The following is a 15042-nucleotide window of genomic DNA, read 5'->3' as shown; positions in this document are numbered from 1 at the left end:
TGATAAAGACTTTAAAATATTGTTCTCAAGGGTCTCCTTTTTAGCTTCTGTGACTCTTTAATCCAGCATGATGCTCAGCAGGTTCTTCATAATAAAAAAACTTCTTTTGCAGCAAACTTAGCTTTTGATCTCTATCTTTGCCTCCATAAGATACTTTGTTATAGGTCTATTTAGATATTGTAATTTCCATCTTGGCATCTTTACCAAGTTTTTCCTACTTTTGTCTAAAGCAGAGCTAATTTTTTTTTTTAATTTTTTCTAGCAACTTGGCCAGTCATAGTTAATGAAGATAAACCTGACATTGTAATTTTGATTCTTCTGTACTTGATCTAGTTTTTTTCTTAATCAGGGAGCAAGCCAAGAAAAAACTGATGATTTTTTTCAGTTTAATTTTGGGTTAATTTGTTTAATTACTATTTTTATATAACTTTTAAAATATATTAATCAAACTACAACACTGATAAAGGCATTGGTAATATAAAAAAAATTTATTGCCATATACTTAAAAAAAGTTTGTAAATTTTTAATAAGCAATCATATATATATATATATATATATATATATATATATATATATATATATATATATATATATATATATATATATATATATATATATATATATAAATATATATATATATACATATACATATATATATACATATATATATATATATATATATATATATATATATATATATATATATATATATATATATATATATATATATATACACACACACACAAATACACACATTGATGTTGACATGTGATGTTATGCTGAAATAGCCATTTGTGGGTGTTTCAACAGATACATCAACTGAGCATTTGGAACATTTTTTAATGTATTTTATTTCATTATTCCTTTTTTTTTAGTTGCATGTTTCTTGTTTGAAGATTTTTCCCCTTAATCAACTAAAACAAAATATGGATCATAATTAAATAAAAGCATAATAATTTTTGGCGACTTTGCAGATTATGCTATTGTAGTCCAAGGTCAAATACTGAGCTATCACTGGAACACCCAACAATGTTTTTTACATCTATTATGATATAATATAAAGACAATGAACCTGTACTAAAACAATTTCTTATTGTTTTATATCAGCCCACATCCACAGTATTATATTAAATAAATTTATTCAATATATTTTACTTATAAAAAATAAATATTAATAATAACAAACCTCTTTTTCTTTACTACAAGCAAACTCGTACTTTTTGTTTGAAAGTGCTTTTTCAACAAGTTGCTTTTGAAGACATTCCACTTTTGTTTCCAGGGCCTTTATATATGTTAATATATTTTAGTCATTAAAAATTTTTTTAATTTCATCAAATAAACTAATTTTTATGACTTGAATACATATCTACATTTCACAAATTAACTACATAAATAACATAATTAACTAAATTATTTAATTAACATAATTAACTCAATTACATAATTAACATAATTAACTCAATTACATAATTAACATTATTAACTCAATTACATAAAGCTAATAGAGTTTATACTATTAAAGTATAGTTTAAAAATTTATCAGAAAAACACTTTATCGTTGAAATTATACTATTATGATAAACCATAAAAAAACAAACCAATAAATCGTGTTGGTGTTGTCGCTTAATTTCTTGAAACAAATCTTCCTTACCACTACTCTCCATTTCTGACATTGATTTTTGTTTTTTTATTTTCTTAAAAAAATGATTTGACAAGTAATTTTAAAATTACAAAATCTCAAAAAAACCCTAGAAAATAGGTAGGTTTTTTAAAATATAACTTTTTTTACCTTTTCTTGTTTGATTATTTGATTTTTCATTGATTGTATTGACTTTTCCTTATCACTGAGTTGCTTTTTTAACTCATCCACTTTTATGAGCAACTCCTAATAGAAAAATATATTTTGAAAGAAATCTTTTTTTTTTAAATTATCTAAATTATCAAGTATTATTGATTTAATTAAAAATAATCTTTATATTATTACTATATATATATATATATATATATATATATATATATATATATATATATATATATATATATATATATATATATATATATATATATATATATATATATATATATATATATATATATATATATATATATATATATATATATATATATGTATATAATATTTAAGAAGACCTATTAGTTTACCCTTTTGTTATTTAAATCACTTCCACTTTATTTTTTAAAATATGCAACACATTTAAAAAGAAAATTTACATTTTTGGTTTTTTCAAGATCATCCTTTTGTTCTATATCTCTTTTTCTCTTTCTACTTTCATCTTCTAATTGATCTTCAATCTCTCGAAATTCCTATATAAACAACAATAACATATATACTATAACAATAACTTATATACTACAACAATAACATATATACTACAACAGTAATAAAAATAATAATAAAAAGTTACTACTTTTTTTTGAGTAAAAAAAAAAATAAAAAAATAAAATAAAAAAGTGAATAATCATTTAATAAGAATACAATTAAAAAAAGCTAATTTTTTTGTGCAAATAGCATTTTTTTTTTAAATAAATTTTAAATATAAATATAAATTATATAGATTAAAATAATTACTAATAATTAAAGAGCAAAAGTATTGAAATTTATAAACCTAATTTTATTTTATTTTATAACACAACAATATGTAGCAATTCACGCATTCCCATGATGCGCTCCTGAAACAAGAGTTGTGCTAATAAATTTTATTTTTTCTCACAGAAAATTTTTTTAAATCTATTTCCAGTCAAGATACATGAACTTCATTGAGAAGTAAGAATTCAAAACTAAACAACATAAGCTGCATGGAGTAAGAATTCAAAACAAGAACGCAAAACTGAACATAACATAAATACAGTTACACAAAAAAACCTACTCTCTCTTTCTTTTGAATGGAGTACTCAAGCTCAAGGATTTTTGAATCTTTTTCAATATTGCTGTGTTCTAATGCTTCATTTTGTGAGACAATATCCTAAATGTAAGAACTACTTTAAGCTATAGAAGTATTGATTGTTTTAAATGATTTTGTAAACAAAATTCATTTAAACTTTTACTTGAATGAAGAAAATGCAAATTAAAGAAATTGTGGTTCATGTCATTTAAGCATTATAGTTAGCACTGGAGTAAATCTATACATAAAAAAATTTTAGTTTCCATGAAGCCCATATAACCTCATATATCTTAATTTATTACCTTAATTCTTTATTTTAATTATAAAATTTGTTAATTTTAAAATGATAACAATAGAGTAATAAACAATGAGTACAAGGTGGGTACAAAATAATAATAATAGTATAAATTTGTTAATTTTAAAATGATAAAATAACAGTAATAAACAATGAGTATAGGTGGGTACAAAAAGGTGGGTAATATTGTAAAATTTGAATTTTTTTAGATAAGTATAGAAAAGTTTATATTATTTTAGATAAATAATATCTGTATATAGCGCATCTAATCATGATTTAAAGATTGTTTTTCAGCCCTAATTTAAATTTCTTGTAATTCCTTACTTAAATACAAAATAGGTTTAAATATTGATTAGAAACTAAATGTTGTAAATTTCAAACATTATTTTTGTTTAAGTTGAATATTCAAAAAGCTCAAAAAAATTTTAATCACATTCGAAACAGCTTTGTTTCTTAAAACTTTATGGAGTTTAAAAAATAAAAATACTAATAAAATACTTAACATTTAACATTTGTTAACATAGGCTTCTTTAACATTTGTTAACATAGGTTTCTTTAACATTTGTTAACATAAGTTTCTTTAACATTTGTTAACATAGGTTTCTTTAACATTTGTTAACATAGGTTCCTTTAACATTTGTTAACATAGGTTTCTTTAACATTTGTTAACATAGGTTTTTTGAACATTTGTTAACATAGGTTTCTTTAACATTTGTTAACATAGGTTTCTTTAACATTTGCACTTACCTCAAACTCCATACATTTATCATTTTGTGTAAGAAGGTACTGTGAGTATTTATACTCTGCTTCTGCTAACTTTTCCTCTAAAACTTTTATAGTTTTTTGATGCTCCTAAATGAATCATGATAACAAAAAGGTTAAAAAAATACAATTCTAGACACTCTGCAGTAATTTATTTTAAGGCATAGGACCAGTTTTAAAATTCAGTCTTAATTCAGTTTCTGATGACACAAAGCAAATTGAAATAAAATTAAAAAAAATACTTCAAAAAAAAATTATGTATAATTTTCTTGTGATAGAGTCATAATAACAAATACATGAAAAAAAGTTGAAAGAAACTATTAAAATCTTTTAAAAATTCAATAACATTCACTACGGCAACTGCAACTACATTCACTACAGCAACTGCAACTACATTCACTAAGGCAACTGCAAATACATTCACTACGGTAACTGCAACTACATTCACTACGGCAATTGATATTGAACTAAACAAACAACTATAAAAAAAAAAAATTAAACTTTTATATTTTATTTATATTTTATATTTTATTTATATTACAATAATTAAATTAAAAAAGAAAAAAAGTTGTAGTAAGTTTAAAATTATTTTTTATCTAACAACAATAATAATAAGAAATTAATAATTGAATAATTAAAACTATATATTGTTTGTGTGAGAATATTATGTGAAAATATATCTTTTGAAATTATCTAGTTAAAGAAATTATGTAGTTAATTACTGAATATAGTAACTTAAACTTATATTCTTTATGTCTATGGATAACATAAAGATGAAACCATTGCAGATACTAATGCTAATCGTTTACCCAATTAGCAAAATACTTTAATCATATGGCTAGAACACTTTTACATAAAATAGAAAAGGCTCTCAAAAAAGCGGTTATTACTGAACCAATAATGAAGAACAAGTGTTACAACTACTGAACCCATAATGAATGAAGTAGTGATTGCCTAACTAAGGATAGAACAGGAAGACCAAACTGGGGATAAAATTAATGTTAACAACATTGGACCCTCAATTAACAAAAAAAAAAATTATACAAGAAAACTAGATAGGAAAACCTTCTCAACCTAAAGCTGCCATTGAAATTATAAAATGCGGTAGAGAGCTTTACATATAGAAGCATATAAAAGTAAACAATTTTTTTTCACAAAACTTAATGTAAGTTTTTTATTTAGCTTCCAGTTAATAGATTAAAAAAATTATTTTTCATATTTCTACTTCATTTCACCACTTTTAATATGCTTTTTTATAATTTGTTATATTTCTTTATAAAAGCATTTAAAACTTTTAGAAACAAAAACTATTTTAGGAAAATTTTAGAAACTGAAATAAGTTTTTAAAACTAAAAGACATGTTGTGAATCATGCATAATGATAATCAATGATGCTATAAGTAATAAATGCATATAGTATAAAAATAATTAAAAGCTATAAGCAAGTAATACTTCTAATATTTGAAGACTATTAGCCATATATTTAAGATAAATGAATGCTCATTGGGAAACTAAACACTTTTGCCACTAAATTTAACAAGTTTCAAATAAATCTTTTGATTCTGGGACTATTATTAGCAAAAAAAACAAACATAGTTTACTACTGCTATACCCCTCAATACACTAACAGGATTATTATGTTGACATAATTTCATGACTATTATGTTTGCAAATTTTATTATGTATTAATAATGTTTACACAAAATTAATTTTATAAAGATTTTTTTACATAGTTTCTGATATTTTATGTGGTTTTTGATATTTTATTTAGATTCTGATATTCTTATTACATTATAAATTATACAATAATAATAATAATATATATATATTTTATTATACTGTTTTATATTATATTATATACTATTCTGATATATATAGTATTATAGTTATATATTTTATGTTTTGTATAGTTCTTGGTTTTTTTGTGTAGTTTATTTCAAAACTCGCATTTTTAGGAAAAGATAGGAAGAGCTTACTCTGAATTAAAATCTTGTATAGCTATTGGTTGACAAAATGTTGTGTGGCTATTGATTGAGTAAATGTTGTGTGGCTATTGGTTGAGTAAAATGTTGTATGGCTTTTAGTTAAGTAAATGTTGTGCGGTTATTGGTTGAGTAAAATGTGTGGCTATTGGTTGAGTAAAACGTTGTGTGGCTATATAGAAATACTCATCTAAGGTAAATGTAAACTGGATCTAGTTACAGTCATGTAGAAGGTATGAAACTAGGTACTTCCTTGATACTACAACTTCCTTGGTATGCAACTTTTATGCAACATCTTGCAACATTTTTATACCAAATCAAGAGTTGTTTAAGAAAAAAATGTGTGTTCAGCTGGGAATTCCACTAAGAACTGTTCAACATGTTATAAAAATGTACGATGAAAACAAAACTATTAAAAGAAAATTTAAAAACAGTTAAAAAATAAAATTTGTATCAAAAAAATTTGTTATGAAAGGAAGCACTCAAGAGAAATCCAGAGCAATTGCTACAAATGATCACCACAAAATTTAGCTAAAAAACTCAACACAAGTAAAACTACGGTTGAAAGAATTAAGAAATCTAAAGGTTATAGATCCTATAAAATATAAAAATCCTGAGACTCAAAGAAAAACAGAAATTATTAAAAAAAAAAAAAAGCAATTCTATTTGAAGCTGCTTTAAAAACTGTTGATGAAAGAAAAAATATGCATTGTAATGAACAACATACCTTACTGCACTGGTTTTTTTAAAGGATTATCTGGACATCATTTCTACTCAAAATTTAAAACATAGGGTCGTGAAAAAACTTGAGTAAAAATACCTTTTGCAAGCTATTTGTGGCTGTGGTCAACAAAGTACATCTTTTTTAAATACAGACACTGTAAATACAAAAATTACCATCGAAGAGTGCCTGCAAAAGAAACTTTAACCTTTTTTAAACTTTAATTTGGCTGAATCTAGCCACTTGCAATTATTCAAAAGATACAACTTTATACTACCAACAGAATGAGGTTAATTTTGTAGCCAAGGACATAATTCCACCAAACTGCTAACCAAACTAATAGCAAGTCAGACTTTAATCAAAAAACTTCTAACATCTCATCTAGAGTCAATCAATTTTTTTTCCTGATAATCAATGCAGAACTTGGTTCTTTTGTTCTAATGCTGACTTCTTAACTGTATTAACAGAAATATTCTATCATTAAATGGAAACAGTAAGGCAAGAGATTTTATCAAAAAACAATTGACATCTTTTGATAAAGTCTATCATGCTGGTCTCCATAAAGCTCTCCTCGTCTAAAAAACTTTAAAAATAAACTTTGATTTATTTTAAAAGTTTTTTAACTATTAGTAAACTTTCTAATTTGTCCTCAATGGATACTCTCCTTCATTTTCAATAGCTTTTGGGTACAGCAACTTTTATTCTTTCATACTGTGTTATTTTTCTTCTATATCAATAATCTTACTATAAAGTGGCTTTACTCGCCAATGACACAACTATTGAAATTGCAATTATTCAATATCACTAAAATGTATGTAAAATTGGTTGGCAACTTGGACTGCAATATTAACACAGATTATTATTTACAAACCTTGTTCTCTGCAACAAGTTTTTCAATATTATAATCAGCTTCTTTTTGATAATTCTTTGCTTGTTCAAGTTCTTTGCATCGTTTAGACAGCTCCTATAATTAAAATATTAATATTATTTAATCTATTTATCTAACTATCTAAAAATAATTAAAGTAAAAATTTCAATTATAACTTTATTTTAAAATTTTGTGAAAAGCGAGTTTATATATAGCATAGACTAGATGTGTACAGCTCAGAATTTTATATTTAACAAAAGAATTTTACAAATTTTTTTTTCTTTATAATTATATTTGTCACTTTACTAAGATTGTTTTTAAAATTTAAAATTGATTTTGTTATTTTAATAATTTATAATAATATAGTTAGGCTATAACTTAAACATTGGTATATTTATAAATAAAATTTAAATTTATAAAATTATTTTTGTGGAATTTTTATTGATTAATTTCCTGACTTTTTCCATAAACTAATTAGAGTTATTGTTCAATAACAAAAATCAGATTCATCAAAAACTTATTGAAAAAAAGATAATGATTTTCAATACCCTGAGTAGAAATCTAACAAGCTTAATAATGCTCTACTTCCAAAAGATGTTCTCAAGAGAACTGCTGATACAGTTATTGGGAAAGAAATAAGTCATAGGCTTCCATAGTTAATAGTATAATAGCTAATCTGGTGGAAAGCTGAACATAAACGTTCAACCTCTTTTGCTCTTTTACGGTTTTATATAATTGGTTAACAGTTTTGTAAAATATTACTTTAAATGTTTTTTTTTGGTTCCACATTTTGCAGTAATATTTCTTTATATTTTGAATATAAAGGTGTTGAGAAGATTGAGCATTCCAGGGGAACTTTGGCTAGATAATCAAAAACATAAAAGAATCAAACTCTTCAAAAACATCAGCAGCAGCGGGTCTTTAAAAAAGGTCGCTCAATAACTAGATATCTGAATTTTTAGTTACCTTTGTTATATGTACTATGTAGTAATTTTGTTGTGTGTACTATGTAGTAATTTTATTTAGATAGTGATTTTTTTTTTGATTCTCTATTAACAGGGATTTATGTCAAAGTTTTTTTTTGTATTTTTTGTACTAAAGCCACTAGAATAAAAGTCCCTGATTTTTTTCAATAAAATTTTGCTTTATTTCTCCTGATATTTTTATCATTTGTACTCAAAAACTTGGCATTAAAACTTCAACATAAACCCTCAGAAACGCTATTTTTACCCCTCCCCCAAAGAAATCAGATCACTTTCCATTAACAAGGAATTTTTATATTTCTGTTTTATATAGAAAACCAATAATTTGTTAGATAATAAAAATAAATAATCAAACATTTTGTACAATACCATTTAAAAAAACAGTTGAAATTAGAAAATTGATATTTGAAATAAATATAAAAACTAATATTAAACACAAAGAATGTCAAAATTAATCTGAATAAAAGCTCATAAGAATACCCAACATTTAAAATATATTAAATGACTAGACAGCTCATAAGAATACCCAACATTTAAAATATATTAAATGACCAGACAGCTCATAAGAATACACAACATTTAAAATATATTAAATGACTAGACAGCTCATAAGAATACCCAACATTTAAAATGAAATAAAAATAACCAACTCATAAAAGCTCATAAACAACATTTACAAACATTTACAACATTACAAAAAAGCTCATAAACAACATTTACAAACATTTACAACATTACAAAAAAGCTCGTAAACAACATTTACAAACATTTACAACATTACAAAAAAGCTCATAAACAACATTTACAAACATTTACAACATTACAAAAAAGCTCATAAACAACATTTACAAACATTTACAACATTACAAAAAAGCTCAAAAACAACATTTACAAACATTTACAACATTACAAAAAAGCTCAAAAACAACATTTACAAACATTTGCAACATTACAAAAAAGCTCATAAACAACATTTACAAACATTTACAACATTACAAAAAAGCTCGTAAACAACATTTACAAACATTTACAACATTACAAAAAAGCTCATAAACAACATTTACAAACATTTACAACATTACAAAAAAGCTCAAAAACAACATTTACAAACATTTGCAACATTACAAAAAAGCTCATAAACAACATTTACAAACATTTACAACATTACAAAAAAGAATACCCAACATTTAAAATATATTAAATGACTAGACAGCTCATAAGAATACCCAACATTTAAAATATATTAAATGACTAGACAGCTCATAAGAATACACAACATTTAAAATATATTAAATGACTAGACAGCTCATAAGAATACCCAACATTTAAAATGAAATAAAAATAACCAACTCATAAAAGCTCATAAACAACATTTACAAACATTTACAACATTACAAAAAAGCTCATAAACAACATTTGAAATATTTTAAATAACTAGCTTAAACAGCTTAAAAACAGTTGAAAACAAATCTTTAAAGAGATGCAATTATCTTTAGGCGTCTGTCTGATATGACACTAAAGAATTTCTGCAACAAACTACAATGTAACTAAAAAAGTTCACTTGTTCAATGTGAGCGTTAAATCATCTTTAGTTCCTTCTACGACTCTCATAACTCTTGCATTTTGGTTGCTTACAACACAATATGCCTGCTACTTTTGGGTTTTTGACCAAGCTCATTACGCTTGGTCGAAGACCAAAAGCTTATTACTGAAAAATGCTCATAAAACTTTTTTACACATTCAGCTTTTCTGGCAATTTTTTTCAGATTTAGACATGTAAAGCTTAACTTTTTTTTAAAAAAAGTAAATTTTTTGCAGTGGAGTAGCCCGAAAAATAAGATTCAAAATATTTATATTTAACACAATATATTCACTGTTGAATACAAATCACAAAAAACTAATATTTAGATCCATTTCACAATTTTGAAAAGAATCATTCAGACGTTCATCAAAGAAAAGGTATAAAAAGTAGATTTCTTGATATTTTGTGTTAAAAGTGTAAACAATGCCAAAGAGCAAAATTATTTACCAAGTTTTTTTTCTTTTCATCTCAAAGGATTTAGCAATTGTGCTATCAAGAAACATTTTTTTGATATAATAGACTATTTGCATTTCAATGAGTTCAATGAGAAATTGTTTTGTATTGCATTTTTGTAAAACAGAAGAGATTTCTGCAAAAGTTATATTAGATTGATCTATTAAAAAAACTGCTTGCTTTTTGGATGTAGATTGTGCAGGCTTAAAGTAGCAGGATACTGATTTTGATTTCTGAACATATTTTTTCCTTCCATATGAATTGTCACAGCTCTATGATTTAATTAAGTTAAATTAAACTTGGCATGTTTTACACTTGATTGACTTTTTATCTGTGCTATTTACCAACCATTTTTAACAATGGACCACTCAAAACCATATTTTATATTCACTTCAGAATGAAAATACAATATGGTCTTAAAAAAACTCTTCACATGTTACAGCTAAATTTCACATTTCTACATAAAAATCTTCACATTTCTACATAAAAAAAACTTTGAAAGTCTTCACATGTTGCAGCTATTTCTACATAAAAGAATACTTGATAAATTCATTTAAATTATTGAAAAATGGTTCAACTTGAAATGACTAAATGTTTTGCATAAATTTTTTGTTTGGTTCATACTGTAAATAAATGATAAGAATAAAAGTTAATTTATTTTATAATGATAAAATAATAATATACATGAACAATCTTTTGAGCTATATGATTATTAGTAACCTAAAAGATTTACTACAAAACATTTTTAAACATTAAATTAATATAGAGTTAAAAAATTCCCTGATTTTCCCTGACTTTTAACAAAATCAATGTTTTTTCCCTTATTTTCCCTGAACATATCTAAATTTCCCTGACTTTTGATACTTGTGAAAAGTTCAAAGACAGGAAATTGTAGCTTCAAGACAAAAGGAAGGAATTTGTTTTTTATCAATAAATATTTCGACTTTAACTAAATAATGGTATCTAATGAAAAATTTTTTTATAGTTATATACTACAAAATGCTCAAGCTTTTTGATGGATGCAATACCCAGCCTGACAAAACAACAGAAACATAAAATCACTAAAATAGCAACTTTTATACTACTTGATTTCTCAAAGCAGAACTAGTCTCTTGCTCCATGTCAGTTAGGCACCAAATTTATAAGTATGAAATAGATTTATAATATATAAGGATTCTATGATAAAAAAAATGATTCTGAATTAATAAAAGAAGCTAAAAATATATATATTTTAAACAAAGGTTGGCACTTAACATTTTTTGTTTCATCCAGGATATGAGACCTCTTTGGGAAATGAATAGGTTTCAAGAATACAATCAAAGACATGCATGGTTTCTGAACCCTTAAGCCCCCAGAATATTGGACAACCATTTCTACTTAAAGTTTCAGGAGTTTTTTTTTCCATTGTTCTGTTGTTAATGATTGCTCTGAAAGAACAGTTTTTTTTTTTTTCCAGATTATTCACCTCCCCAAGGCCCACTACAGTCGAGGAGGCTACTCATTTTTTTGTGTTTTTTATTTTTTAGTTATTATTCGTGGTGCAACCCTCTCTCAACCTTTAACTCTGAAACACAAACCTTGCCGAGCAAGGCCGCTGCGCGGAGAAACTAAGTTGAGCGCAGTACTTCCAGGGACGTGGTGGGAGTCGAACTCCGAACCTCTCGCTTACAAAGCGAGCACTCTTACCACTACTGTAGTAAAACTTATAAAGATAATATTGATACTGCCAGAAAGGAAGAGACAAGATTTACTGTCACAAGAAAAGAAAAAATTGTTAGAAAGTTTGTTGACTGAAATTGAAAAATGCTTTATATACTGTGTTTTTAAAAAAACAACAGCAAAACGCAAAAATTTGAAAAAGTTGTAGACAGATTTACATATATTAGAAACATTTTAATAAAATTACCATGCTTTTTAAAATATTTCTTCTAATTTAGAAGAAACTTTGGAAAGAAAAACATTGAGTTACTTTGACATATAAAACTAACTTAACTGGGCTAAAAATAGGCTTAAAAAAAGGATAAAAAGGTATAAAATTAGACTATTGAGGCACTTGTGCAAACCCTAAAAATGATCAAAACTCAACAAAAATTCTACTAATAAAACAGGGGCCTGCAGATGGTATTTTAGATCTTTTCATGACCTCAAAATGAAGCAGAACTTGTACTGCATGCTTAGACAATCAGTCTTATGTCATACTGAAATAGCCAGCTGCCAGTGGCTTCAGTACATACACAAGAACTTTTGCTTTCTGGAAAATTCTAGAATTCCTTCTTAACAAAGCTGCTTTTTATAAATTTTTTATTTCTTAAAAATTTATCTTACTTTTTAAGTTCTGTTTGGTATCTCCATTTTACTTGAGCAATCAGATTTCATTACTTTCTTGACTTTTTTTTCCTTTAATATCTCAAATTTTGCATGAAGGAGTTGACATATTAACTGATACCCTTTTACTGCTTCTAATATTCAGCAACTAATTTTGATTTTTGTTTACTTATACCTTATCTGCATTGAAAACAAATTTCTCCTTAAAATATCACCAGTTAGCAACTGTGATTTGGGAAGCTCTGAAATGAGTTTGTTTATAAAATATAGTGGTCTCCTTGGATAAAGTTTTTTGGTTTTCTACCACATCACTAATTTTTTTTTTCTAAACTTTTTCTATTTTATTTACTCACCAAACAGATGTCTTTTGTAGATCTAGGTAAAAAAGAAAAGTCAATTGAGAAGCCTAGAATTCAGACAGCCAATGTTGAGATCTTTTAAAGATTATATCACTGGACAGAGTCAGACTGTCCAGTGACAGTGGCAATCAATCTCTTAGACAGAGTCAAAGAGTTATCTTATATCCTCCTAAGAATCACTAGGAAAGAGCTTTTACTGTGGATGGAAAAAGAGACTGTCTTTTTTTCTTAATTTGCTTTTCCAGAAGTGGCCATCATTGTCAAAGAGGACCTCAGTCTTTTATATAATTGCAACTCACTCTCAAATCTAAACTCTAAAACAAGGACCAGAATCAGTGTTGTGTGAAAAAACAGGTTAAGAAACAGCTTTTGAAAATAAGAGAGCCCTTAAGTCATTTTTCTTGTTATTGACTTGTGCTAAACTTTTTTCAGTGGTAATTGATCGAGCTAATGTCATGTCAAGCTGATCAAAAACCATACTAAATGAACAAATGATACTTACTACTACTTTTAAGCTGACTGGAATTCTATTAGCTGTTTTCTTTGTGACAGTCATTAAGCTGATGTCTCTTTGCTGATAATTATGACTCCTACATACTTCCTGGATTCAGGCATGCTTAGAAACTTTTATTCTTTTTTAACTGATTCTACCCTGGCTTTCACCTTCTTAAGAAGCTGCTATTTTTAATTGTAATCATTTTTTTCATGTTTTCACAAGAACAAATATCTTAAGTACCAATGTCTTTAAATTATTGCTAACACAAATTTTATTTTTTACCAAAATTTTACCAAAATAGCATCTCGCAAGGGCTATTGCTCTTGATATATTGAAGGCTTTTGAATAATAATTATTTAAAATGGTGCAACTGGGAAAAATTTTGAGTTAATATGGAATTTATTCTTTTCTCTGTGACAGCTTGGGGCTTGCAGTAGCTTGTAAAATTCAATTTAAACAAAACTCAGTTATTTGATGCTATTAATAAATAGAGCAGCACTATTATTGAGTCCTCACATTACTATTAAACCATCGTTTAACAATATATATATATATATATATATATATATATATATATATATATATATATATATATATATATATATATATATATATATATATATATATATATATATATATACATATATATATATACATATATATATATACATATATATATATACATATATATACACATATATATATACATATATATATACATATATATATATATATATATATATATATATATATATATATATATATATATATATACATATATATATTCACATATATATACACATATATATAAATATGTATATATATACATATATATACATATATATAAATATATATATATATATATATATATGTAAATAAATAAATAAAAATAACCAAAAAGAAAATTTCGGGTTCAAAACAAAAAACGCCCCACCATTTATTCCTAACCTAGAAAACTTTGAAAACGATTTATTACACTTGACTAAAACAATAAAATTTCAAAACACTAACAATGATTTTCAAAAGGAACTCAAGTTAGACATTAATAATATAAAATCAAACCCTAATATTTTAGTTTTTGCTGATAAAACAAGCAACATATACCAAATTGCCCCAGATAATCACCACAAATTACTGCGCGATAATATTTCTAATAACTACGCAAAAGCCCCAAAAAACTTAGAAAATTCAATTAATTTAGAAGGCCAAAACATTGCTAAAACAATTAATTTAGATGCTAGAATTGAATCAGTCGCACCAGCGCAAGCGTTTATAACACTAAAAGATCATAAACCAAATTTTGAAAATAAACTCCCT

At 25.2% G+C, this 15042-nt stretch overlaps 1 protein-coding gene across 1 annotated transcript in view; it reads right to left on the bottom strand.

Annotated features, from left to right (window-relative positions):
- LOC100205244 (uncharacterized) overlaps positions 1 to 15042 on the bottom strand; it is a 79267-nt gene that overhangs the window by 10540 nt on the left and 53685 nt on the right. Inside the window, exons 18-24 of the mRNA XM_065807166.1 lie at positions 7531 to 7623; positions 3943 to 4047; positions 2886 to 2981; positions 2230 to 2322; positions 1790 to 1885; positions 1599 to 1694; positions 1187 to 1282 (exon numbers count right to left, since the gene is read on the bottom strand). Of these exons, the coding sequence (XP_065663238.1) occupies positions 1187 to 1282; positions 1599 to 1694; positions 1790 to 1885; positions 2230 to 2322; positions 2886 to 2981; positions 3943 to 4047; positions 7531 to 7623 (675 nt within the window). The remainder of the gene's footprint in view (positions 1 to 1186; positions 1283 to 1598; positions 1695 to 1789; positions 1886 to 2229; positions 2323 to 2885; positions 2982 to 3942; positions 4048 to 7530; positions 7624 to 15042) is intronic.

The sequence above is a fragment of the Hydra vulgaris genome, chromosome 10, assembly GCF_038396675.1.
Source record: "Hydra vulgaris chromosome 10, alternate assembly HydraT2T_AEP".
Lineage (NCBI taxonomy): Eukaryota > Metazoa > Cnidaria > Hydrozoa > Anthoathecata > Hydridae > Hydra > Hydra vulgaris.
Note: the sequence above shows the minus strand (reverse complement) of the source record. Positions and strands in the feature narration are given on the sequence as shown.